We start from the raw sequence: 25474 nt of genomic DNA on the forward strand, positions 1-25474 counted from the left end.
GATTAACAGAAACATCCTTGCACACAGACAAAGCTTTCTCCTGTTTCTTTCCCGTACTGAGCTTCAACACAGGATCTTTCTCCATGCTGTTGGGACTTCCATTCTGAGGTTTAATTTCCCCAGAGGCAACTCTGGGATTTCCATCCACATGAGAAGGTTGGGAGTTTCCTCCCAGTGTAGGCCTGGAAGCCAGGGCCTTGCTTGGGGAGCTTCCCCGCCCAGGGTGGCCCCTCCCTGGGCTTGCTCCAGACATGAGGAGAACCACAGACACACAACCTCACAGCTAGGAGGCAGTATTATAGTAGTTATATTCTTATACATAGGAGCAGTATTAAAGTAGTTATATTCTTGCACATAGGAGCAGTATTATAGTAGTTATATTCTTGTACATAGGGGGCAGTATTATAGTAGTTATATTCTTGTACATAGGGGCAGTATTATAGTAGTTATATTCTTGTACATAGGAGCAGTATTATAGTAGTTATATTCTTGTATATAGGGGCAGTATTATAGTAGTTATATTCTTGTACATAGGGGCAGTATTATAGTAGTTATATTCTTGTACATAGGGGGCAGTATTATAGTAGTAATATTCTTGTACATAGGGGCAGTATTATAGTAGTTATATTCTTGTACATAGGGGCAGTATTATAGTAGTTATATTCTTGTACATAGGGGGCAGTATTATAGTAGCTATATTCTTGTACATAGGGGCAGTATTATAGCAGTTATATTCTTGTACATAGGAGCAGTATTATAGTAGTTATATTCTTGTACATAGGAGCAGTATTATAGTAGTTATATTCTTGTACACAGGAGCAGTATTATAGTAGTTATATTCTTGTACATAGGGGCAGTATTATAGTAGTTATATTCTTGTGCATAGGGGCAGTATTATAGTAGTTACATTACTGTACATAGGGGGCAGTATTATAGTAGTTATATTCTTGTACATAGGGGGTAGTATTATAGTAATTATATTCTTGTACATAGGAGCAGTAATATAGTAGTTATATTCTTGTACATAGGGGGTAGTATTATAGTAGTTATATTCTTGTACATAGGAGCAGTATTATAGTAGTTATATTCTTGTACATAGGAGCAGTATTATAGTAGTTGTATTCTTGTACATAGGGGGTAGTATTATAGTAATTATATTCTTGTACATGGGAGCAGTATTATAGTAGTTATATTCTTGTACATAGGGGGTAGTATTATAGTAATTATATTCTTGTACATAGGAGCAGTATTATAGTAGTTATATTCTTGTACATAGGGGCAGTATTATAGTAGTTATATTCTTGTACATAGGGGGTAGTATTATAGTAATTATATTCTTGTACATAGGAGCAGTATTATAGTAGTTATATTCTTGTGCATAGGGGGTAGTATTATAGTAGTTATATTCTTGTACATAGGGGCAGTATTAAAGTAGTTATATTCTTGTACATAGGGGCAGTATTATAGTAGTTATATTCTTGTACATAGGAGCAGTATTATAGTAGTTATATTCTTGTACATAGGGGGTAGTATTATAGTAGTTATATTCTTGTACATAGGGGGTAGTATTATAGTAATTATATTCTTGTACATAGGAGCAGTATTATAGTAGTTATATTATTGTACATAGGGGGTAGTATTATAGTAATTATATTCTTGTTCATAGGAGCAGTATTATAGTAGTTATATTCTTGTACATAGGGGCAGTATTATAGTAGTTATATTCTTGTACATAGGGGGTAGTATTATAGTAATTATATTCTTGTACATAGGAGCAGTATTATAGTAGTTATATTCTTGTACATAGGAGCAGTATTATAGTAGTTATATTCTTGTACATAGGAGCAGTATTATAGTAGTTATATTCTTGTACATAGGGGGCAGTATTATAGTAGTTATATTCTTGTGCATAGGGGGTAGTATTATAGTAGTTATATTCTTGTACATAGGGGCAGTATTAAAGTAGTTATATTCTTGTACATAGGGGCAGTATTATAGTAGTTATATTCTTGTACATAGGAGCAGTATTATAGTAGTTATATACTTGTACATAGGGGGTAGTATTATAGTAGTTATATTCTTGTACATAGGGGGTAGTATTATAGTAATTATATTCTTGTACATAGGAGCAGTATTATAGTAGTTATATTCTTGTACATAGGGGGTAGTATTATAGTAATTATATTCTTGTACATAGGAGCAGTATTATAGTAGTTATATTCTTGTACATAGAGGCAGTATTATAGTAGTTATATTCTTGTACATAGGGGGCAGTATTATAGCAATTATATTCTTGTACATAGGAGCAGTATTATAGTAGTTATATTCTTGTACATAGGGGCAGTATTATAGTAGTTATATTCTTGTACATAGGAGCAGTATTATAGTAGTTATATTCTTGTACATGGGGGTAGTATTATAGTAATTATATTCTTGTACATAGGAGCAGTATTATAGTAGTTATATTCTTGTACATAGGAGCAGTATTATAGTAGTTATGTTCTTGTACATAGGGGCAGTATTATAGTAGTTATATTCTTGTACATAGGAGCAGTATTATAGTAGTTATATTCTTGTACATAGGAGCAGTATTATAGTAGTTATGTTCTTGTACATAGGGGCAGTATTATAGTAGTTATATTCTTGTACATAGGGGCAGTATTATAGTAGTTATATTCTTGTACATAGGGGGCAGTATTATAGTAGTTATATTCTTGTGCATAGGGGGTAGTATTATAGTAGTTATATTCTTGTACATAGGGGCAGTATTATAGTAGTTATATTCTTGTACATAGGAGCAGTATTATAGTAGTTATATTCTTGTACATGGGGGTAGTATTATAGTAATTATATTCTTGTACATAGGAGCAGTATTATAGTAGTTATATTCTTGTGCATAGGGGGTAGTATTATAGTAGTTATATTCTTGTACATAGGGGCAGTATTAAAGTAGTTATATTCTTGTACATAGGGGCAGTATTATAGTAGTTATATTCTTGTACATAGGAGCAGTATTATAGTAGTTATATTCTTGTACATAGGGGGTAGTATTATAGTAGTTATAGTCTTGTACATAGGGGGTAGTATTATAGTAATTATATTCTTGTACATAGGAGCAGTATTATAGTAGTTATATTATTGTACATAGGGGGTAGTATTATAGTAATTATATTCTTGTTCATAGGAGCAGTATTATAGTAGTTATATTCTTGTACATAGGGGCAGTATTATAGTAGTTATATTCTTGTACATAGGGGGTAGTATTATAGTAATTATATTCTTGTACATAGGAGCAGTATTATAGTAGTTATATTCTTGTACATAGGGGGTAGTATTATAGTAATTATATTCTTGTACATAGGAGCAGTATTATAGTAGTTATATTCTTGTACATAGGAGCAGTATTATAGTAGTTATATTCTTGTACATAGGAGCAGTATTATAGTAGTTATATTCTTGTACATAGGGGGCAGTATTATAGTAGTTATATTCTTGTGCATAGGGGGTAGTATTATAGTAGTTATATTCTTGTACATAGGGGCAGTATTAAAGTAGTTATATTCTTGTACATAGGGGCAGTATTATAGTAGTTATATTCTTGTACATAGGAGCAGTATTATAGTAGTTATATACTTGTACATAGGGGGTAGTATTATAGTAGTTATATTCTTGTACATAGGGGGTAGTATTATAGTAATTATATTCTTGTACATAGGAGCAGTATTATAGTAGTTATATTCTTGTACATAGGGGGTAGTATTATAGTAATTATATTCTTGTACATAGGAGCAGTATTATAGTAGTTATATTCTTGTACATAGAGGCAGTATTATAGTAGTTATATTCTTGTACATAGGGGGCAGTATTATAGCAATTATATTCTTGTACATAGGAGCAGTATTATAGTAGTTATATTCTTGTACATAGGGGCAGTATTATAGTAGTTATATTCTTGTACATAGGAGCAGTATTATAGTAGTTATATTCTTGTACATGGGGGTAGTATTATAGTAATTATATTCTTGTACATAGGAGCAGTATTATAGTAGTTATATTCTTGTACATAGGAGCAGTATTATAGTAGTTATGTTCTTGTACATAGGTGCAGTATTATAGTAGTTATATTCTTGTACATAGGGGCAGTATTATAGTAGTTATATTCTTGTACATAGGGGCAGTATTATAGTAGTTATATTCTTGTACATAGGGGGCAGTATTATAGTAGTTATATTCTTGTGCATAGGGGGTAGTATTATAGTAGTTATATTCTTGTACATAGGGGCAGTATTATAGTAGTTATATTCTTGTACATAGGAGCAGTATTAAAGTAGTTATATTCTTGTACATAGGGGCAGTATTAAAGTAGTTATATTCTTGTACATAGGTGCAGTATTATAGTAGTTATATTCTTGTACATAGGGGCAGTATTATAGTAGTTATATTCTTGTACATAGGGGGCAGTATTATAGTAGTTATATTCTTGTACATAGGGGGCAGTATTAAAGTAGTTATATTCTTGTACATAGGGGCAGTATTATAGTAGTTATATTCTTGTACATAGGGGCAGTATTATAGTAGTTATATTCTTGTACATAGGGGGCAGTATTATAGTAGTTATATTCTTGTGCATAGGGGGTAGTATTATAGTAGTTATATTCTTGCACATAGGAGCAGTATTATAGTAGTTATATTCTTGTACATAGGAGCAGTATTATAGTAGTTATATTCTTGTACATAGGGAGCAGTATTATAGTAGTTATATTCTTGTACATAGGAGCAGTATTATAGTAGTTATATTCTTGTACATAGGGAGCAGTATTATAGTAGTTATATTCTTGTACATAGGAGCAGTATTATAGTAGTTATATTCTTGTACATAGGAGCAGTATTAAAGTAGTTATATTCTTGTACATAGGGGCAGTATTAAAGTAGTTATATTCTTGTACACAGGAGCAGTATTATAGTAGTTATATTCTTGTACATAGGAACAGTATTATAGTAGTTATATTCTTGTACATAGGAACAGTATTATAGTAGTTATATTCTTGTACATAGGGGCAGTATTATAGTAGTTATATTCTTGTACACAGGAGCAGTATTATAGTAGTTATATTCTTGTACATAGGAGCAGTATTATAGTAGTTATATTCTTGTACATAGGGAGCAGTATTATAGTAGTTATATTCTTGTACATAGGAGCAGTATTATAGTAGTTATATTCTTGTACATAGGAGCAGTATTATAGTAGTTATATTCTTGTACATAGGGGCAGTATTATAGTAGTTATATTCTTGTACATAGGAACAGTATTATAGTAGTTATATTCTTGTACATAGGGGCAGTATTATAGTAGTTATATTCTTGTACATAGGAGCAGTATTATAGTAGTTATATTCTTGTACATAGGGAGCAGTATTATAGTAGTTATATTCTTGTACATAGGAGCAGTATTATAGTAGTTATATTCTTGTACATAGGAGCAGTATTAAAGTAGTTATATTCTTGTACATAGGGGCAGTATTAAAGTAGTTATATTCTTGTACACAGGAGCAGTATTATAGTAGTTATATTCTTGTACATAGGAACAGTATTATAGTAGTTATATTCTTGTACACAGGAGCAGTATTATAGTAGTTATATTCTTGTACATAGGAACAGTATTATAGTAGTTATATTCTTGTACATAGGAGCAGTATTATAGTAGTTATATTCTTGTACATAGGGGCAGTATTAAAGTAGTTATATTCTTGTACACAGGAGCAGTATTATAGTAGTTATATTCTTGTACATAGGAACAGTATTATAGTAGTTATATTCTTGTACATTGGGGCAGTATTATAGTAGTTATATTCTTGTACATAAGAGCAGTATTATAGTAGTTATATTCTTGTACATAGGAGCAGTATTATAGTAGTTATATTCTTGTACATAGGGGCAGTATTATAGTAGTTATATTCTTGTACATAGGGGCAGTATTATAGTAGTTATATTCTTGTACATAGGGGGCAATTTTTATTGTATAAAACCCACAAATACAATTAAAATAAACAGAATTCTTCCTTAATACAAAACACAAATTCTCATGAATGCATCAGACAATAATTATAGAACTAAATTAATACATTAGGAATAAAGGTAACTTAGAGTTCACTCCTGTGGAAGGAAGAATATGAAATAAACACTTTTAGTAACACGATCATGTTATTATCCCACAGACACATTCCTCCATAGTTTCTCATTACTCTGACTTTTCTTTATCTCTATCGCTCTTATCCATCTGAGCTCGGACAGTATCTTTGTGGCTGCGGTGACGGGATAGAAGGGCTCGCTGTGGAGGGACACTCGGGTTCTCATGTGCCAGTGGTAATACTTAATGGTGGTAATGATCAAGTACATTGTCCCCCTGTCGATGTTACCGTCAGTGGATGGGACTCCATAGATAATGTCAGGGTAATTCAGGGACAGCAGTCTGGGGATTTTCAGCTTGGTCGATACTTCCGTCCATATTTCCCTACCTCCCCAGCAATCACAAATAAAATGCTCCATGGTTTCCTCCTGCTGACAACCAAGGGGACAGTTCCGATCCGAAACACTTAAATATTTTAAGTCCCCCCTCACAAAGAGCTTCCCATGTAGCGACAGCCAAGCAATGTCAAAAAACTTTGCTGGAAGTCGCCTCCCGTTGAGGAATCGGAGACTGTCCTGAAGGGTCCTGGTGGCACAATCTCTTAGGGCCAGTGGAGAGTAGAAGAAAGTCCTACATATATGAGCACACAGATCTTTCCTCGTATTACTCTCAATGTAAGATTTCTCCAGTCCCCACTTCCTGACACACTTCAGACCATATTCCAGATACTGGGGGAGGTGATCACCTGTCCATCTCCTCCTCTTGAGACTGCCGCCTCGCACCCAAGATTCCGCAAAAGGCAATATCCAATACCTGATACTATTCGCCCACAGGGAGCTACTGTTTGAATCCATGCTCCCAAAATTTACTTTCAGAAACAAGGAGTCAAAGAAAACCCTTGGATTTAACATATCCAGCCCGCCCTCACTCCGCCGTAGGTACGTTATTCCCCTCTTTATCAGGTTCATCCTGTTCCCCCACAAGAGCTGGAAGAAGAACAGGCTGAGGAGCCTTGCCGAGAAGGATTCTGGCAAAGGAAAAACGACAGAGACATACAAGAAGACGGGGACCAGGTACGTCTTCAACATAGCAACCCTTTCTCTGTAAGTCAGCCTCCAGTTCTTCCATCGCTGAACCTTTGCATTTCCGGTCTCCAATTTTTCCTCCCAATTTAGGCTGGCATTATCTTCCCTCCCAAATTTCACCCCTAAGATCTTAATATGGGTGGAGGCCTTAACAAACTGCGGCAGATCAAAGTCTGGGTCAGATTGCAATGTCCACAGAGCTTGACTCTTCTCAAGGTTGACCAGAGACCCGGAGGCCTCTGAGTAACTTCTGATGGCCGCAGACAACATCTGCACCTCATGAGGATTAGATATCACCAGCGTCACATCATCCGCGTAGGCAACCACCTTCAGAGGCAAGCAGTGAGGGACCGGCACCCCCCAAAAGTTACACTCCTGCAGTGACCTCAGAAATGGGTCTATGGCAAAAACATACAGGAGTGGACTCAGCGGGCAGCCCTGTCTCACCCCCGCCTCAACTCCAAAAGTGCCACCCTGCCAACCATTAATCAGAGGAAAGCTCATCGCCTCTCTGTACAAAATCTTCAGCCAATCCACAAATTGTCCTGGAATACCGTACTTTGACAAAGTGGCCCACAGATAATCATGATCAACTCTGTCAAAGGCTTTAGCCTGGTCCAGACTGACAACATATCTCCCACACCGCAGAGCTTTACATCTCTCAAACATCTCCCGTATAGAGATGACCGCTCCAGAGATGTTCCGCCCTTTTACCGTGCCAAACTGAGAGGCTACCAACAGTGCCGGGGACAAACAGACTAACCTAGAAAACAGGATCTTCGCCAGAATCTTCCTGTCAACATTCAAGAGGGCAATTGGCCTCCAGTTCTTGATGTCGCTCGGCTCCTTACCTTTAGACAGCAGAATTAATGAGGACACTCTCATGGATGGAGGTATCAGGTGATTTTCTAGACAATTTTTGTAAACATCCACAAGAATTGGAGCCAGGAGGTCTCTGAATTTCTTATAAAATTCTGCTGTTATACCATCCGGACCTGGTGCCTTCTTCAGATGTAACTTATCAATGGCCTCCTTAACCTCCTCCACCATTAATTCTGCTGTCAAAGGAGAAAAGTCCAGATCATTAGTATCAGGCGTTGGAGTTGCCTCCAAGAATTGAGTCATTTTATGTTTATCCAAAGCCTTCCTCTGAAACAAGTCAGTATAATAAGATTTCACAACCCCCAGGATACCCTCCCGAGATTCCTGCAATACACCCTGGGAGTCAATGAGACCTGTGACCAATTTATTGGCCACCCGCTCCCGGCAATTCTCAATGGGATCAGGTGCCCCTAAGACCCCATAATCCCCTTCAAGAACCAAGGAGGTATACCTGCTGTACTGATACTGCCTTATCTCAGATTTCAACCGGTCGATCTTCTCTTTGTTACCCCCACCCTCCGAATAGAGTGACTCCAATTCTTTGCGCAGCCTTAGGTACTGGCTATACTTACTCCTGCCCTTCTTAACTGACAGTCTCTTCAAGAGGTATCTGATATCATCCTTGACGTCCTCCCACCAGTCGGCCATGTTGTCATAGAAGTCCACTCTCTGTAGATTACCCTGCAAAAGGGAGTGGACACAACTCTGGACAGAGACATCATGGAGGAGGCTGGAATTGAGTCTCCATAACCCCCTACCAACATCAGCTCGCTTAGTGGCCCCCAGGCAGAAATATAGGGCAAGATGGTCTGAGTATGGGACGACTCTCTCACTCATGGCACCAATGACTTCCATGGGACTTACAAAAGCCAGATCTATTCTACTGCCTCTATTGGAACAGGAATAGGTTAATTTTGGCTTTCGACCTCCCCGTTTAAAGACGTCCCCTAATCCGGCCTGCAGGACTACGTTATTCAAGATCCTACCATCCCTCGTCACGGTTCTACCTGAGGAGCTGTCACCAGATGTCAGTATGGCATTAAAGTCCCCCACCATTATCACTGGAAGAGAGGTGAACAGATAAGGCTTGACATCATTAAATAACTGTATCCTGTCAGTCACCGTCTGTGGCCCATAGATGTTAATAAGCCTAAGTCGCCTCCCATGGACAGTGACTTCCAGGACCAGACACCTTCCCATAACCACCTCCGTCATCCTATGTACTGTCACATCCCTGGTGTTAAACAGAATGGCGACCCCGGCGTACGACTCCACAGCCAGTGACCAAAAAGAGGGACCAGACCGCCATTCCCTCTCAGCCTCCCTCATGAGCCCCTGAGTCGTCAGCCTCGTCTCCTGCAGAAAGAGGACATCTGCGTCCAGGTATCGGAGATGGTCATAGACAGCGTGCCTCGTCCTCCTCACCTTAATGCTGTTCACATTACTGGATGTTACTTTTAATGAGAAGTCTGCCATCACAATACCACAACAGAGGAGCAGAGATGTAAAAGCCGCCATCATAAGTCTGAATCACAGATGTTCTGACTACCACCGGTCTCCATGTCAGACTGTATCTGAGTGTCAGCAGGTACGGGCTTCCGTTTTGTAGGGGGATCGTCCGCTATGTCCCTGTCATACTCAGTCTCTATTCTTTTTATCTCTTCCTCCAAGTCCCCATCAGACTCAGACAAAACATCAAACTTATTGGACACGACCATCACACCTGCTGAACTCTGGACTTTTTTCCTGCCACCCTGGCAAGTGACATACTCCGCCTCAGGTTTACGGGAGGCCTTGTCCTTTTTTTTCCTTTTTATCTGATTACAGCCACTTTCTTCAGCTAGAGATGGTGATACTGAAGTGGCTACATGTGGCTGCTGGACCTGAGGGACGACCTCCATGCTCCCCTCTGTACAAAGCTGCTCTGATGTTACCTGAGCGGACCCCTGGTGGACCTCTGACCTGGTCAGTACTGTCCCTGACATTAAAGCCTCCTCCTCCTGAGTCTCTGTCCCTGTCACTAACTCCTCATCAGGAAGGAGCTTGCATATATTGTGCCAGGCATCAGGACAGTCCCTGTGAGGGTGGCCGATCTCCCCACAGAGATTGCACTTGATGTTCTGGCAATCTGCCGCTAAGTGGCCGACTTCCCCGCACAGGCTGCACTTTACCACGGTACAGGTGTTTGCCAGGTGACCCACTTTACCACACTTAAAACACTTTCGTGGCTGCCCAGGGTAGAAGCAAACCCCCTTCTCCCTCCCGGTAAAGAAGGAGTTGGGTAAGTGAGCCGTGATATTGTTGTGCTGGTGCAGTTTCACCAGCACCTTCCATCCACCAGTCCATATACCGTCCTCATCCCTGTTTTTGGTGAGGTCGGAGACAAGGTCACAATGCCTCCGGAGCCACACCACAATGTCCTGCGGGGGAACAGCCTCATTCCAAAAGATGATGTTAACCGTGGCAGTATCTGGCTTAGATATTGGAATGAAGCTGAACTTATTCCAGCCATCAGCGTCCCTGAACTTGGGGAAATTGGCCCAGAATCTGTCCAGATCAGACATAAGCTTAAAGCTGATATCATAGCCCTGTCTGTCTGGCAGATTGATGACCGCCAAGATATTAACCGGCGCAAACCCCATCTGGCGGCACAGAAGCTCCCTGACCACCAGCCTCCTGTCCGGCAGATCCTCCTTGGCACCTCTGTGCCTGAACCGCACCACATTCCTCCTTTTGAAAGCCTGCCCAGTGTAATTGGCGCTGGAGGTAAAGGATGGAGCGCCGCGGCTCCAAACATTACTGGGAGGGACCTGTGGGGCCGCACTGGGCTGACTGAAAGGGCGAGGGTCTGCAGCGGAGGGGCCTGTTGCACCTTGTGTGCTGGAAACCAAAGGGGGGAAATCACAGACATTTTGCACATTATTATCATCATCATCATCAATCTCAATAGTGTCATCAGGATGCGCAATATCCACCACAGTCTCTGTACCCCCTTCAGCCCCCAACCCCACATGAACAGTATCAATATCCCCAGAATTAGTGCTCTCCTGGGCTCCAACAGTAGATGCAGTCTCATGTCCACTGTCTTGCTGTTGTGCTGGGCATGCTGGGACTTGTGGTACCGCTGGGATCTGAGCCTCTTGCTCCTGCTTGGGGTCTGCCGCAGGTAGTTGCGGCTGCTGGTGCAGTATCTGACCCTCCTTAAAACAGAAGCTAGCGGGCTGCAGCACCGGCCGTTCCTGCTGCCGGGTCCCACCTGGGACAATGTCTGTGCGGGAACCAGCAGAGTCCTGCGTGCAGGACCTAAACCGCTCCTGGTTCCTAAATGTCTCTGCCAGGGGCCCCATCCTCGCCAGCACACAGTCCATGTCCCGCACCACAGTCGCCAGCTCTACCCCCAGTGCATTCAGTCTCTGGTCATATACAGAGTGATCCCCAGGATTCGCAGCCTTCAACTTGTAAATACAGTCAATTTCCATTTGCAGAAGATTCCTCTGCTGCTGCAACTCACCCATCCTCCTGACCAGTCCTGGTATCTCCTCTGCCAGCTGTAGCTCCGGGGCTCGCGGCGGCTCCCTCTGGGGTCTTGCTTTAGGGGTTGACACGTTGGTTTTTAATGTCGCTGGTTTTGTGACTCCAGCCTCCATAACACTTTTACCGCTGCCACCAGACTGCAACCTCGTGCGTCCAGAGCTCGCCATGCTGGTCACCACATGTCCCAGCTGAAGGTTCTCCTGGAGTGTTTGCTTCTCCAGAGATGTCCGTCTCTGTCTGCCTGGAGTGAGCTGCACACCTGAAGCTGGTGATGGACTCTGCCTCACCTTCTGTGCAGCCACCTGCCCTCCAGCACTCAGGTTCTCAGCAGAAGATGCCTTCTGGGATTTCCTTCCAGGCTCTGGACACTGTTTGCCTTGACCGGCCGACTGTTTAACAGAAACATCCTTGCACACAGACAAAACGTTCTCCTGTTTCTTTCCTGTGCTGAACTTCAACACAGGATCTTTCTCCACACTGCTGGGACTTCCATTCTGAGGTTTATTTCCTGCAGAGGCAACTCTGGGATTTCCATCCACATGAGAAGGTTGGGAGTTTCCTCCCAGTGTAGGCCTGGAAGCCAGGGCCTTGCTTGGGGAGCTTCCCTGCCCAGGGTGGCCCCTCCCTGGGCTTGCTCCAGACATGAGGAGAACCACAGACACACAACCTCACAGCTAGGAGGCAATATTATAGTAGTTATATTCTTGTACATAGGGGCAGTATTATAGTAGTTATATTCTTGTACATAGGAGCAGTATTATAGTAGTTATATTCTTGTACATAGGGTGCAGTATTATAGTAGTTATATTCTTGTACATAGGGGCAGTATTATAGTAGTTATATTCTTGTACATAGGGAGCAGTATTATAGTAGTTATATTCTTGTACATAGGAGCAGTATTATAGCAGTTATATTCTTGTACATAGGGGCAGTATTATAGTAGGTATATTCTTGTACATAGGGGCAGTATTATAGCAGTTATATTCTTGTACATAGGGAGCAGTATTATAGTAGTTATATTCTTGTACATAGGGAGCAATATCATAGTAGTTATATTCTTGTACATAGGGAGCAGTATTATAGTAGTTATATTCTTGTACATAGGGGGCAGTATTATAGTAGCTTTATTCTTGTACATAGGAGCAGTATTATAGTAGTTATATTCTTGTACATAGGGGCAGTATTATAGTAGTTATATTCTTGTACATGGGGGCAGTATTATAGTAGTTATATTCTTGTACATAGGGAGCAATATCATAGTAGTTATATTCTTGTACATAGGGGCAGTATTATAGTAGTTATATTCTTGTACATAGGGAGCAGTATTATAGTAGTTATATTCTTGTACATAGGAGCAGTATTATAGTAGTTATATTCTTGTACATAGGGGCAGTATTATAGTAGGTATATTCTTGTACATAGGGGCAGTATTATAGCAGTTATATTCTTGTACATAGGGAGCAGTATTATAGTAGTTATATTCTTGTACATAGGGAGCAATATCATAGTAGTTATATTCTTGTACATAGGGAGCAGTATTATAGTAGTTATATTCTTGTACATAGGGGGCAGTATTATAGTAGCTTTATTCTTGTACATAGGGGCAGTATTATAGTAGTTATATTCTTGTACATAGGGGGCAGTATTATAGTAGCTATATTCTTGTACATAGGGGCAGTATTATAGTAGTTATATGCTTGTACATAGGGAGCAGTATTATAGTAGTTATATTCTTGTACATAGGAGGCAGTATTATAGTAGCTATATTCTTGTACATAGGGGCAGTATTATAGTAGTTATATTCTTGTACATAGGGGCAGTATTATAGTAGTTATATTCTTGTACATAGGGAGCAGTATTATAGTAGGTATATTCTTGTACATAGGGGGCAGTATTATAGTAGTTATAGTCTTGTACATAGGGGCAGTATTATAGCAGTTATATTCTTGTACATAGGAGCAGTATTATAGTAGTTATATTCTTGTACATAGGGAGCAGTATTATAGTAGTTATATTCTTGTACATAGGGAGCAGTATTATAGTAGTTATATTCTTGTACATAGGGAGCAGTATTATAGTAGTTATATTCTTGTACATAGGGGGCAGTATTATAGTAGCTTTATTCTTGTACATAGGGGCAGTATTATAGTAGTTATATTCTTGTACATAGGGGGCAGTATTATAGTAGCTATATTCTTGTACATAGGGGCAGTATTATAGTAGTTATATGCTTGTACATAGGGAGCAGTATTATAGTAGTTATATTCTTGTAGATAGGAGGCAGTATTATAGTAGCTATATTCTTGTACATAGGGGCAGTATTATAGTAGTTATATTCTTGTACATAGGGAGCAGTATTATAGTAGGTATATTCTTGTAGATAGGAGGCAGTATTATAGTAGCTATATTCTTGTACATAGGGGCAGTATTATAGTAGTTATATTCTTGTACATAGGGGCAGTATTATAGTAGTTATATTCTTGTACATAGGGAGCAGTATTATAGTAGGTATATTCTTGTACATAGGGGGCAGTATTATAGTAGTTATAGTCTTGTACATAGGGGCAGTATTATAGCAGTTATATTCTTGTACATAGGAGCAGTATTAGGCTGTGTGCACACGCTGCGGAAAAGGTGCGGATTCATCCGCGCGGATTTTGTACAATCCGCAGGTGAAACCGCAGGTCAAAAGACCTGCGGTTTTACCTGCGGATTGCTCTGCGGTTTTGCCCTGCGGTTTTTCATCTCCTCAATGGAGGAGATGGCAAACCGCAGGAGAATCCGCAGAAAGAATTGACATGTCAATTCTTTCTGCGGATTGAAAACCGCAGATAATCCGCGCGGAAAATTCCGCACCGTCTGCACTGCGGTTTTTGATTCCCATAGGGAATCATTGTACTGTACACCGCAGCAAAAACTGCTGCGGGTCCGCAGCGGCCAAAACCGCTGCGGAACCGCAGCAAAATCCGCAGCGTGTGCACACAGCCTTATAGTAGTTATATTCTTGTACATAGGGGGCAGTATTATAGTAGTTATATTCTTGTACATAGGGGACAGTATTAGAGTAGTTATATTCTTGTGCATAGGGGCAGTATTATAGTAGTTATATTCTTGTACATAGGAGCAGTATTATAGTAGTTATATTATTGTACATAGGGGCAGTATTATAGTAGTTATATTCTTGTACATAGGGGCAGTATTATAGTAGTTATATTCTTGAACATAGGGGGCAGTATTATAGTAGTTATATTCCTGTACATAGGAGCAGTATTATAGTAGTTATATTATTGTACATAGGGGCAGTATTATAGTAGTTATATTCTTGTACATAGGAGCAGTATTATAGTAGTTATATTCTTGTACATAGGGGCAGTATTATAGTAGTTATATTCTTGAACATAGGGGGCAGTATTATAGTAGTTATATTCCTGTACATAGGAGCAGTATTATAGTAGTTATATTATTGTACATAGGGGCAGTATTATAGTAGTTATATTCTTGTACATAGGGGCAGTATTATAGTAGCTATATTCCTGTACATAGGAGCAGTATTATAGTAGTTATATTATTGTACATAGGGTCAGTATTATAGTAGTTATATTCTTGTACATAGGGGGCAGTATTATAGTAGTTATATTCTTGTACATAGGAGCAGTATTATAGTAGTTATATTCTTGTACATAGGAGCAGTATTATAGTAGTTATATTATTGTACATAGGGGCAGTATTATAGTAGTTATATTCTTGTACATAGGAGCAGTATTATAGTAGTTATATTATTGTACATAGGGGCAGTAGTATAGTAGTTATATTCTTGTACATAGGGAGCAGTATTATAGTAGTTATATCCTTGTACATAGGGAGCAGTATTATAGTAGTTATATTCTTGTACATAGGAGCAGTATTATAGTAGTTATATTCTTGTACATAGGAGCAGTATTATAGTAGTTATATTATTGTACATAGGGGCAGTATTATAGTAGTTATATTCTTGTACATAGGAGCAGTATTATAGTAGTTATATTCTTGTACACAGGAGCAGTATTATAGTAGTTATATTCTTGAACATAGGGGGCAGTATTATAGTAGTTATATTCCTGTATATAGGAGCAGTATTATAGTAGTTATATTATTGTACATAGGGGCAGTATTATAGTAGTTATATTCTTGTACATAGGGGGCAGTATTATAGTAGTTATATTCTTGTATATAGGGGCAGTATTATAGTAGTTATATTCTTGTATATAGGGGCAGTATTATAGTAGTTTTCTTGAATGAAGAGGATAGTGATCAGCCATGGCTTCGGCATTACTGTATATGGCAGGTAATCCCCACAAGTTTATGGCTGTCTAAAATCTGCAAAGAAGAGAGGCGGTGACTCGAGCACGGGCGATACTAGATGTGTACCTGAGCACCCTCATGCTCATCACTAGTAGGGGCCAGGATTATAACACTTATATTCTTGAACATATGAGCAGTAATTCGTTGGAGGGATGTAAGATACTTTGCTATATTTGGATTAGTGATGGTAACTACTGTATTATTGTTCCTGGTCCATGGGTTATTGTTATTGGGTGAATGTACAAGAATTTTGTGTTTTTGTTCCTTTCTTACTTTTATTGTGGAATCACCAGTTTGTTGTTACTTTGATACTCGCCTTTTTCTCCTATTTTGGGCTAATTTTCAGATTGTTTTTTATTGTTTTTATCCTTTTCAGTGTAAGAAAAGTAATCCCAAAAGAAGAAAGGGAAGAACTAAAAACCTTACTGGACTCTGCAAAGATGCTGACAGGTATATTTCTGTGTAATTTCTGCACATTGTAACAATCTCCAGGACCTTATTCCCCTATGCAGGTGTATGTCCAGTTCTATCCGCTGCCTCCTGCTTGTGACGGGGATCATGGTGGTGGTTCTGTTGCCAGCAGCACCGACACCATTAGTTGTGATGTTTTTTAACCCTTCCCCACCCATTACAATCTTTTCTTTTGCTACACATTTTGCACACCCTACCATTAACTTTTGACAATCTCTTTGACCCCCTACTATTCAAGCCTTTGTAAAGGAGATGTAGCAAGCAATGTAGGGAGTTACAAGTACAGAAAGCAGAATGTGGGAATAGGGCTCTGCAGAGATGTGGCATGCTGTGCTGTCAGATTGGGCAAGTAGCAGAGCTGTGAAATATCAGATATGTGCGATTAACTAGTGAAGGGGTTCACCCTCTGCAGTATGGAGCGTTCACACACGCAGTTTGGTCCAAACGTGCAGGTGAATTGCTTTTATAAGACACCAAGGGATCGAAAACAAAACATCCTCTCCTGGGCACAAAGGTCACAGCAAATAACCAGATCATTCAGCAGCAAAAAGGTCCATGATGTTCACCTGAACAAATCACCAGATTGCTGTCCTCTCTTTCACCTTCTGGCTGGGACTGCCAACACCAGAGGACTTTTCTTCCTGCAGGTACAAGCCACATTCGCTGGTCACTTCACCAACACTCTGCGCCCCATTCCCCAGCAGACTGACACTACATGACCTTATTTCCTGGTTCTAGACAAACTAGACAGGTGCCTCTAATCAAACCCTGCAGAGCTGCTAATTCATCCCTGTCCTTCCCAGCTTTCCTACAATGTCTGCTTTTTTCCCTTTTTTCCGTTAATAAAATGTAACCCTCTTCATAAAACTAATAGAAGAAGAAATGCTCGGTAGGTAGCCATACATAAAGCCAGCACCTGCAGTGTGACGCTGCATTGCTGTGGTGTTCAGATGTAAAATCTAACCAGTGTGTAGGTGTGGGAAAATAAAGTGCTTGTGACACGCACACTTTGTGAGGTAGACAGTCACAGTTAAATCTCTGGATTTTGAGGCATTTTGTGTTGCATTTTCAAAGAAATTGATTCCCCCTTTCACAAAAAAGATTGTGCAAGGAATGCAATTTTTATCAAAAAAGATAATTTTTTTCCAGTGGGGGATTTGTCATACAGACAGGGAAACATGAGCTCCATAATTGGTGACAGTGGTTGGTTGGAGACCGCATGGAGGACCTGGTGACCGCTGTGCGTTTCCTTCCATGAGTGTTCGGCCCCTGGGCAGGGCAGAAAGGGAAAGTGCTCATTTGCTTAAAATTTTGAAAACTAATTTGTTTTCTATAAGTGCATTTTTTAGTCACAAGATTAAGCATTTCACGCATATCCTGGGCAGCAGCACAAATTAGTTGACATGACGGCCATGATGGACCAAGTGGCTTATTTGCCGCTGCAAGAACTAATGCACAGCAGCCAACAGAGCTCAGGAAGATATCCTGAGACTCAATTCCATGGATTTCTGGGTCAAAAACTTGGTCCAGTGGCAAGGACTGGCCCAGTTAGCTATGGGTGCACTGTCATGTCCAGCCTGTGGTATCACAGAGGGGCTTCATCAAGCCGGTGGATTTTCCACACCAGAGTGGACCGCGCTATCCACTATAAACGTGAACACCTAATGTTTGCTGCAATGAATCAGACGTGGATCAGTGCAGACCTTCATGCACCGTCAGCCACGTCCATCACCCGCAGCCGTCAGCCCTTCCTGATGTCAGAATCTCATCAGCAGCTCCCGTCATCCCAGATCTCAGTAATGTAACAATCTGCCTTCACTGAATACAGATTTTACCCGAGAACAGAGAATTTTGAAAATGAAAGAGTCGAAGAGGAGAAAGAAGCAGACTTCTTGGATAAGATCTGTTACAAAGTTCCAAATTTTTCAATTATGAAATAAAAATGTTAATGACGGTTCTGCTTTAAGATAAAGGAGCTGTCAGTCAAGCAGGAGGAGGCGGCACTGGGCGGGAGATAGAGCTGGAGTGACTGAGGCTTCAGATCTACCATAGCTCTTCAGTCTTATTTCCATATCAATAAAAACTCTGATTTCTCAGTAATGAAGGAACCGACCGGCCATGTAAAAGGATCACTGGACTAGTCTTTGTAAGAGCCACATGTGCATAGAAATAGCTTGTGGGGTGAAATCCTACTGACAAAGTAGCTTTAAAGCTGATCTAGATGGACCACTGGATATAGAAATTATGGCACCCAAGGCACAGTACATTATTGCATTTGTGTCTGCTATTTTGCCAAGTTTTTGGTGTTTTACAACTTTTTCGTTTACCCTAAATTAAACTTTTCATTTGCCCCTTTTTTAAATCTATTTTCTATGTGTTGGTGGCTGTGGGGGGTTTATGGTTTCCTTATGTTTTTGCCTGATTCATCATTTGCCCCTTTACTTAGATCTATTTTCTGTGTGTTGGCGGCTGTGGGGGGTTTATAGTTTCTGTGTTTTTCCCTGATTCATCATTTGCCCATTTTTTAGATCTATTTTCCATGTGTTGGCGGCTGTGGCGGGTTTATAGTTTGTGTTTTTCCCTGATTCATCATTTGCCCCTTTTTTTAGATCTATCTTCTGTGTGTTGGCATCTGTGGGGGGTTTATGGTTTTCATGTTTTTGCCTGATTCATCATTGCCCCTTTTTTTAAATCTATCTTCTATGTATTGGCGGATGTGGGGGGTGCATGGTTTCCATGTTTTTCCCTGATTCATCATTTGCGCCTTTTTTAGATCTATTTTCCGTGTGTTGGCATCTGTGGGGAGTTTATGGTTTCCGTGTTTTTCCCTGATTCATCGTTTGCCCCTTTTCTTAGATCTATTTTCCGTGTGTTGGCGGCTGTGGGGGGTTTATGGTTTCCGTGTTTTTCCCTGATTCATCGTTTGCCCCTTTTCTTAGATCTATTTTCCGTGTGTTGGCGGCTGTGGGGAGTTTATGGTTTCCGTGTTTTTCCCTGATTCATCGTTTGCCCCTTTTCTTAGATCTATTTTCCGTGTGTTGGCGGCTGTGGGGAGTTTATGGTTTCCGTGTTTTTCCCTGATTCATCGTTTGCCCCTTTTCTTAGATCTATTTTCCGTGTGTTGGCGGCTGTGGGGGGTTTATGGTTTCCATGTTTTTCCCTGATTCATCATTTGCCCCTTTTCTTAGATCTATTTTCCGTGTGTTGGCGGCTGTGGGGGGTTTATGGTTTCCATGTTTTTCCCTGATTCATCGTTTGCCCCTTTTCTTAGATCTATTTTCCGTGTGTTGGCGGCTGTGGGGGGTTTATGGTTTCCGTGTTTTTGCCTGATTCATCATTTGCCCCTTTTCTTAGATCTATTTTCCGTGTGTTGGCGGCTGTGGGGAGTTTATGGTTTCCGTGTTTTTCCCTGATTCATCGTTTGCCCCTTTTCTTAGATCTATTTTCCGTGTGTTGGCGGCTGTGGGGAGTTTATGGTTTCCATGTTTTTGCCTAGTTCATCATTTGCCCCTTTTCTTAGATCTATTTTCCGTGTGTTGGCGGCAGTGGGGGGTTTATGGTTTCCATGTTTTTGCCTAGTTCATCATTTGCCCCTTTTCTTAGATCTATTTTCCGTGTGTTGGCGGCAGTGGGGGGTTTATGGTTTCCATGTTTTTGCCTAGTTCATCATTTGCCCCTTTTCTTAGATCTATTTTCCGTGTGTTGGCGGCTGTGGGGAGTTTATGGTTTCCATGTTTTTGCCTAGTTCATCATTTGCCCCTTTTCTTAGATCTATTTTCCGTGTGTTGGCGGCAGTGGGGGGTTTATGGTTTCCATGTTTTTGCCTAGTTCATCATTTGCCCCTTTTCTTAGATCTATTTTCCGTGTGTTGGCGGCTGTGGGGGGTTTATGGTTTCCATGTTTTTGCCTAGTTCATCATTTGCCCCTTTTCTTAGATCTATTTTCCATGTGTTGGCGGCTGAGGGGGGTTTATGGTTTCCGTGTTTTTGCCTGATTCATCATTTGCCCCTTTTCTTAGATCTATTTTCTATGTGTTGGCGGCTGTGGGGGCGTTTATGGTTTCCGTGTTTTTGCCTGATTCATCATTTGCCCCTTTTCTTAGATCTATTTTCCATGTGTTGGCGGCTGTGGGGGGTTTATGGTTTCTGTGTTTTTGCCTAGTTCATCATTTGCCCCTTTTCTTAGATCTATTTTCCATGTGTTGGCGGCTGTGGGGGGTTTATGGTTTCCGTGTTTTTGCCTAGTTCATCATTTTCCCCTTTTCTTAGATCTATTTTCCATGTGTTGGCGGCTGTGGGGGGTTTATGGTTTCTGTGTTTTTGCCTAGTTCATCATTTGCCCCTTTTCTTAGATCTATTTTCCATGTGTTGGCGGCTGTGGGGGGTTTATGGTTTCCGTGTTTTTGCCTAGTTCATCATTTGCCCCTTTTCTTAGATCTATTTTCTATGTGTTGGCGGCTGTGGGGGGTTTATGGTTTCCGTGTTTTTCCCTGATTCATCGTTTGCCCCTTTTCTTAGATCTATTTTCCGTGTGTTGGCGGCTGTGGGGAGTTTATGGTTTCCGTGTTTTTCCCTGATTCATCGTTTGCCCCTTTTCTTAGATCTATTTTCCGTGTGTTGGCGGCTGTGGGGGGTTTATGGTTTCCATGTTTTTCCCTGATTCATCATTTGCCCCTTTTCTTAGATCTATTTTCCGTGTGTTGGCGGCTGTGGGGAGTTTATGGTTTCTGTGTTTTTGCCTGATTCATCAATTGTCCCTTTTCTTAGATCTATTTTCCGTGTGTTGGCGGCTGTGGGGGGTTTATGGTTTCCGTGTTTTTGCCTAGTTCATCATTTGCCCCTTTTCTTAGATCTATTTTCTATGTGTTGGCGGCTGTGGGGGTTTTATGGTTTCTGTGTTTTTGCCTGATTCATCAATTGTCCCTTTTCTTAGATCTATTTTCCATGTGTTGGCGGCTGTGGGGGGTTTATGGTTTCTGTATTTTTGCCTGATTCGTCATTTGCCCCTTTTCTTAGATCTATTTTCCATGTGTTGGCGGCTGTGGGGGGTTTATGGTTTCCGTGTTTTTGCCTAGTTCATCATTTGCCCCTTTTCTTAGATCTATTTTCCATGTGTTGGCAGCTGTGGGGGGTTTATGGTTTCTGTATTTTTGCCTGATTCATCATTTGTCCCTTTTCTTAGATCTATTTTCCATGTGTTGGCGGCTGTGGGGAGTTTATGGTTTCTGTGTTTTTGCCTAGTTCATCATTTGCCCCTTTTCTTAGATCTATTTTCTATGTGTTGGCGGCTGTGGGGGGTTTATGGTTTCTGTGTTTTTGCCTGATTCATCATTTGTCCCTTTTCTTAGATCTATTTTCCGTGTGTTGGCGGCTGTGGGGAGTTTATGGCTTCCGTGTTTTTGCCTGATTCATCATTTGACCCTTTTCTTAGATCTATTTTCCATGTGTTGGTGGCTGTGGGGGGTTTATGGTTTCTGTGTTTTTGCCTGATTCATCATTTGTCCCTTTTCTTAGATCTATTTTCCGTGTGTTGGCGGCTGTGGGGAGTTTATGGCTTCCGTGTTTTTGCCTGATTCATCATTTGTCCCTTTTCTTAGATCTATTTTCCATGTGTTGGCGGCTGTGGGGAGTTTATGGTTTCTGTGTTTTTGCCTAGTTCATCATTTGCCCCTTTTCTTAGATCTATTTTCTATGTGTTGGCGGCTGTGGGGGGTTTATGGTTTCTGTGTTTTTGCCTGATTCATCATTTGTCCCTTTTCTTAGACCTATTTTCCATGTGTTGGCGGCTGTGGGGAGTTTATGGCTTCCGTGTTTTTGCCTGATTCATCATTTGACCCTTTTCTTAGATCTATTTTCCATGTGTTGGTGGCTGTGGGGGGTTTATGGTTTCTGTGTTTTTGCCTGATTCGTCATTTGCCCCTTTTCTTAGACCTATTTTCCGTGTGTTGGTGGCTGTGTGGGGTTTATGGTTTCCGTGTTTTTGCCTGATTCGTCATTTGACCCTTTTCTTAGATCTATTTTCCATGTGTTGGCGGCTGTGGGGGGTTTATGGTTTCTGTGTTTTTGCCTGATTCATCATTTGACCCTTTTCTTAGATCTATTTTCCATGTGTTGGTGGCTGTGTGGGGTTTATGGTTTCCGTGTTTTCCCTGATTCATCATTTGACCCTTTTCTTAGATCTATTTTCCATGTGTTGGTGGCTGTGGGGGGTTTATGGTTTCCGTGTTTTTGCCTGATTCATCATTTGCCCCTTTTCTTAGATCTATTTTCTGTGTGTTGGCGGCTGTGGGGGATTTATGGTTTCTGTGTTTTTGCCTGATTCATCATTTGCCCCTTTTCTTAGATGTATTTTCCGTGTGTTGGCGGCTGTGGGGGGTTTATTGACTGACACTATCTTCCCTGCACGGATCATTTGTCTGCAGTCATAAGAGGGGCGTCAGGATTACCTTCATAGTAAGAGGAGAGGATTACAGTAAAGAGTAAAACCTCCATTATGAAGCTTATTTCATTGCCAATAAGTGGCTGTAATATGCCGACTCCTCCTCTCACCGAGCATGCTCAGTTTATTATCCTATAGATAATAATAGGTGATGGGCCAGTCCATACTGTGCACAGTAATCGCTGAATGCCAATTATAGTGTCTAAAGAACGCAGTAGGAAACATGGACAATTCATCTGCTGTGCTCTGCCCAATCGTCACGTTACAGGTCGCGAGCGTGCGCTCTAAACGTGCTAGAAATGTATTGGAAATATATGTGACGCCACATCTAGAGGTGAAATGTTCAGTGTGTCACCACTGGCAATGCAGTAGGAAGTTCAGGGCGAATCTGGATCTCTTCTCACTTTGTGTCTCTTGTCTTCCAGGAGTCGTCCCAATAGTCGTTCTCACTCATAAGACAGCGGGGTCTCTAACTGAAACAGAAGGAATATTCAGGGACATCGGAGTGGAAAGGATCTTTTCATTTGAGAATTACACCAGAGAAGATCACATGAAAACCAGAGGAAAACATGAAGAAGTCCTGAAATTCTTGTGTGAAGTCATTAGAGACGTTCAGTTTCGGGTGGAACAACCTCGAAATCCATCGGAGGAGATTAAGATGAGGAGGAAATTTGTGCTTAACTACATCCATGAGTGTGAGAAGAAGGAACAGCAGAGAAAAGTGGAAAAGAAAAAGGCCTTAGACCAAGCTCTACAGGAGAAGAGACATAAGCAACAGGAAGAGGAGATGAAGAGACAGAGTCTGAAACAACAGCGAGAGCAGGATGAAGAATTCAAGAGGCAACAGCAAGAGCTCCAATGGCAGAGGGAACTTGAACGAGCTAGACGAGAGGAGGAAACCAGGGACCAGACAGAAAAGCAGAATAAGAAAAACGAAAAAAAAAATCCTTGGAATGTTTTCAAAAGAAAATAATCTTCATGATCCAGACATAAAGAATCAAGAGCAGAAGATGGAGACCTTTTCCAGTTCCCACAACTCTCCAAGATTCAGAGCCAACATGTCTCAGCATCTCCTGCTTGTTTATTTCGCTTCTAAGATACAACAAAAAAAAAAAAAACAAGGAAAAAAGACAAAGAAAAAAAATCCAACATCAAAAAATAATATTCATGATCCAGGCAGGAAATATCAGGACCAGAAGATGGACACTTGTCTATGCTCTTCTAAATTCAGAACTGACATTTCTCGGTGTTTGCTGCTCGTTCAGCGTAATTGCAGAGTTTCTGAAATGATTCACATTTGGGGAATTGTTTTCTTTCTACCAATCAGTAATACGACTATAAACCATTGCCCCAGTATAGGAGGCGGCGGAGATCGTCCAGAGCCGCGTCTTTCGGCACCATGATGACTGATCTTTATGATTAATGTAGTCCTAATGACAAGTCCCTGCTCACATAGCAACGGAAAGCAGAAAATGTCCTATAAATCTCCGATCACAACACGAACGATTCACTGTGATAAACTGTATATAACCCTAGGGATGTGATCGATAGAAACACAAAATAAAAGGGTCCGGGTCTCATCAACGTGATCGACTTCTTGACTTCACCTCCTTCAATGGAAGTCTTCAAACAGAGGCTGGACAGATATCTGACTGGGATGATTTAGAGAATCCTGCTTTGAGCAGGGGGTTGGACCAGATGGCCCAAGAGGTCCCTTCCAACTCTACCATTCTATGATTCTAATATCACCACAGATTAGTCCAGAATGGCTGAGTATGGGGAGAATGAACATCATTACCAGCTCACTGGACAGTGAATACTAAATATTAAGGTTCGAACCAAAAATGAACCATTGTTCAGCAATTTATTTCCATAAAATCATTAATCACGAATTTGTATTTTGTTGTAAGAGAGTTTGAATGTTTCTGCTAAGTCCAGAATGTAAGGTGACGTTCCACAGCCCAAATCTGTTTTGTTCCTTCATTACGATGATAAATAATTTGTCATATCAGAAAATACAAAAGAATCCAATAGTGTAAGAGATAACTTTATTGGTTAACCAGACAAATATATAAAAGCTTTAGAGCTCAGAGATTATTTTACTCAGCCTAGTGATTATCTGCAGTAACACTGACCTCTCCGTATGGGTGAAAACCAGGGAATCTGTGACTTCAGATTAACCCAATACCAAATGTCGCAGCAACATGTAGATCAAAAGGATCCCAGAGTCAACGTCACTACAAACTGTGATGCTAGTCACTTCTCACGGCCAAGCCGTTAGTCAGAATGGTCAAGGAGTCCATGGTCGGAGGCCAGGAAGGTACATCATAAACAGAAGGAAGAGACAAAAGCGTGGTCAGGTAACATTCCAAGGTTAGAACACCAAGAGGATAGCGGATCAGAGCAGAAGGGGTTACACAGACAAGACGGATGGTTAGAACGAGGTCCAAGGCCAGGCAATGAAAGATCAACATAGAGAATGCAAGGCACAGAGAGACTAAGCTGAATGTATGTCTGGCAGAGAGAGTTCTGGGAGAAACCGCTAAATTAAGTAGCCTGGCAATCACCTGTGACAATGAACACCTGGAGACAGTCA

At 40.6% G+C, this 25474-nt stretch overlaps 1 protein-coding gene across 1 annotated transcript in view; it reads left to right on the forward strand.

Annotated features, from left to right (window-relative positions):
- Window positions 1–24770, forward strand: part of LOC141073128 (uncharacterized) — a 47471-nt gene extending 22701 nt beyond the window's left edge. The window contains exons 3-4 of the mRNA XM_073560486.1: window positions 16346–16419; window positions 23304–24770. Coding sequence (XP_073416587.1) covers window positions 16346–16419; window positions 23304–23851 — 622 coding nt within the window. The 3' untranslated portion in view covers window positions 23852–24770. The remainder of the gene's footprint in view (window positions 1–16345; window positions 16420–23303) is intronic.
- Window positions 24771–25474: the final 704 nt, after the last annotated feature.

Source organism: Dendrobates tinctorius, unplaced genomic scaffold, assembly GCF_039654945.1.
Source record: "Dendrobates tinctorius isolate UK_male_01 unplaced genomic scaffold, ASM3965494v1 ptg000297l, whole genome shotgun sequence".
Taxonomy (NCBI): Eukaryota; Metazoa; Chordata; class Amphibia; order Anura; family Dendrobatidae; genus Dendrobates; species Dendrobates tinctorius.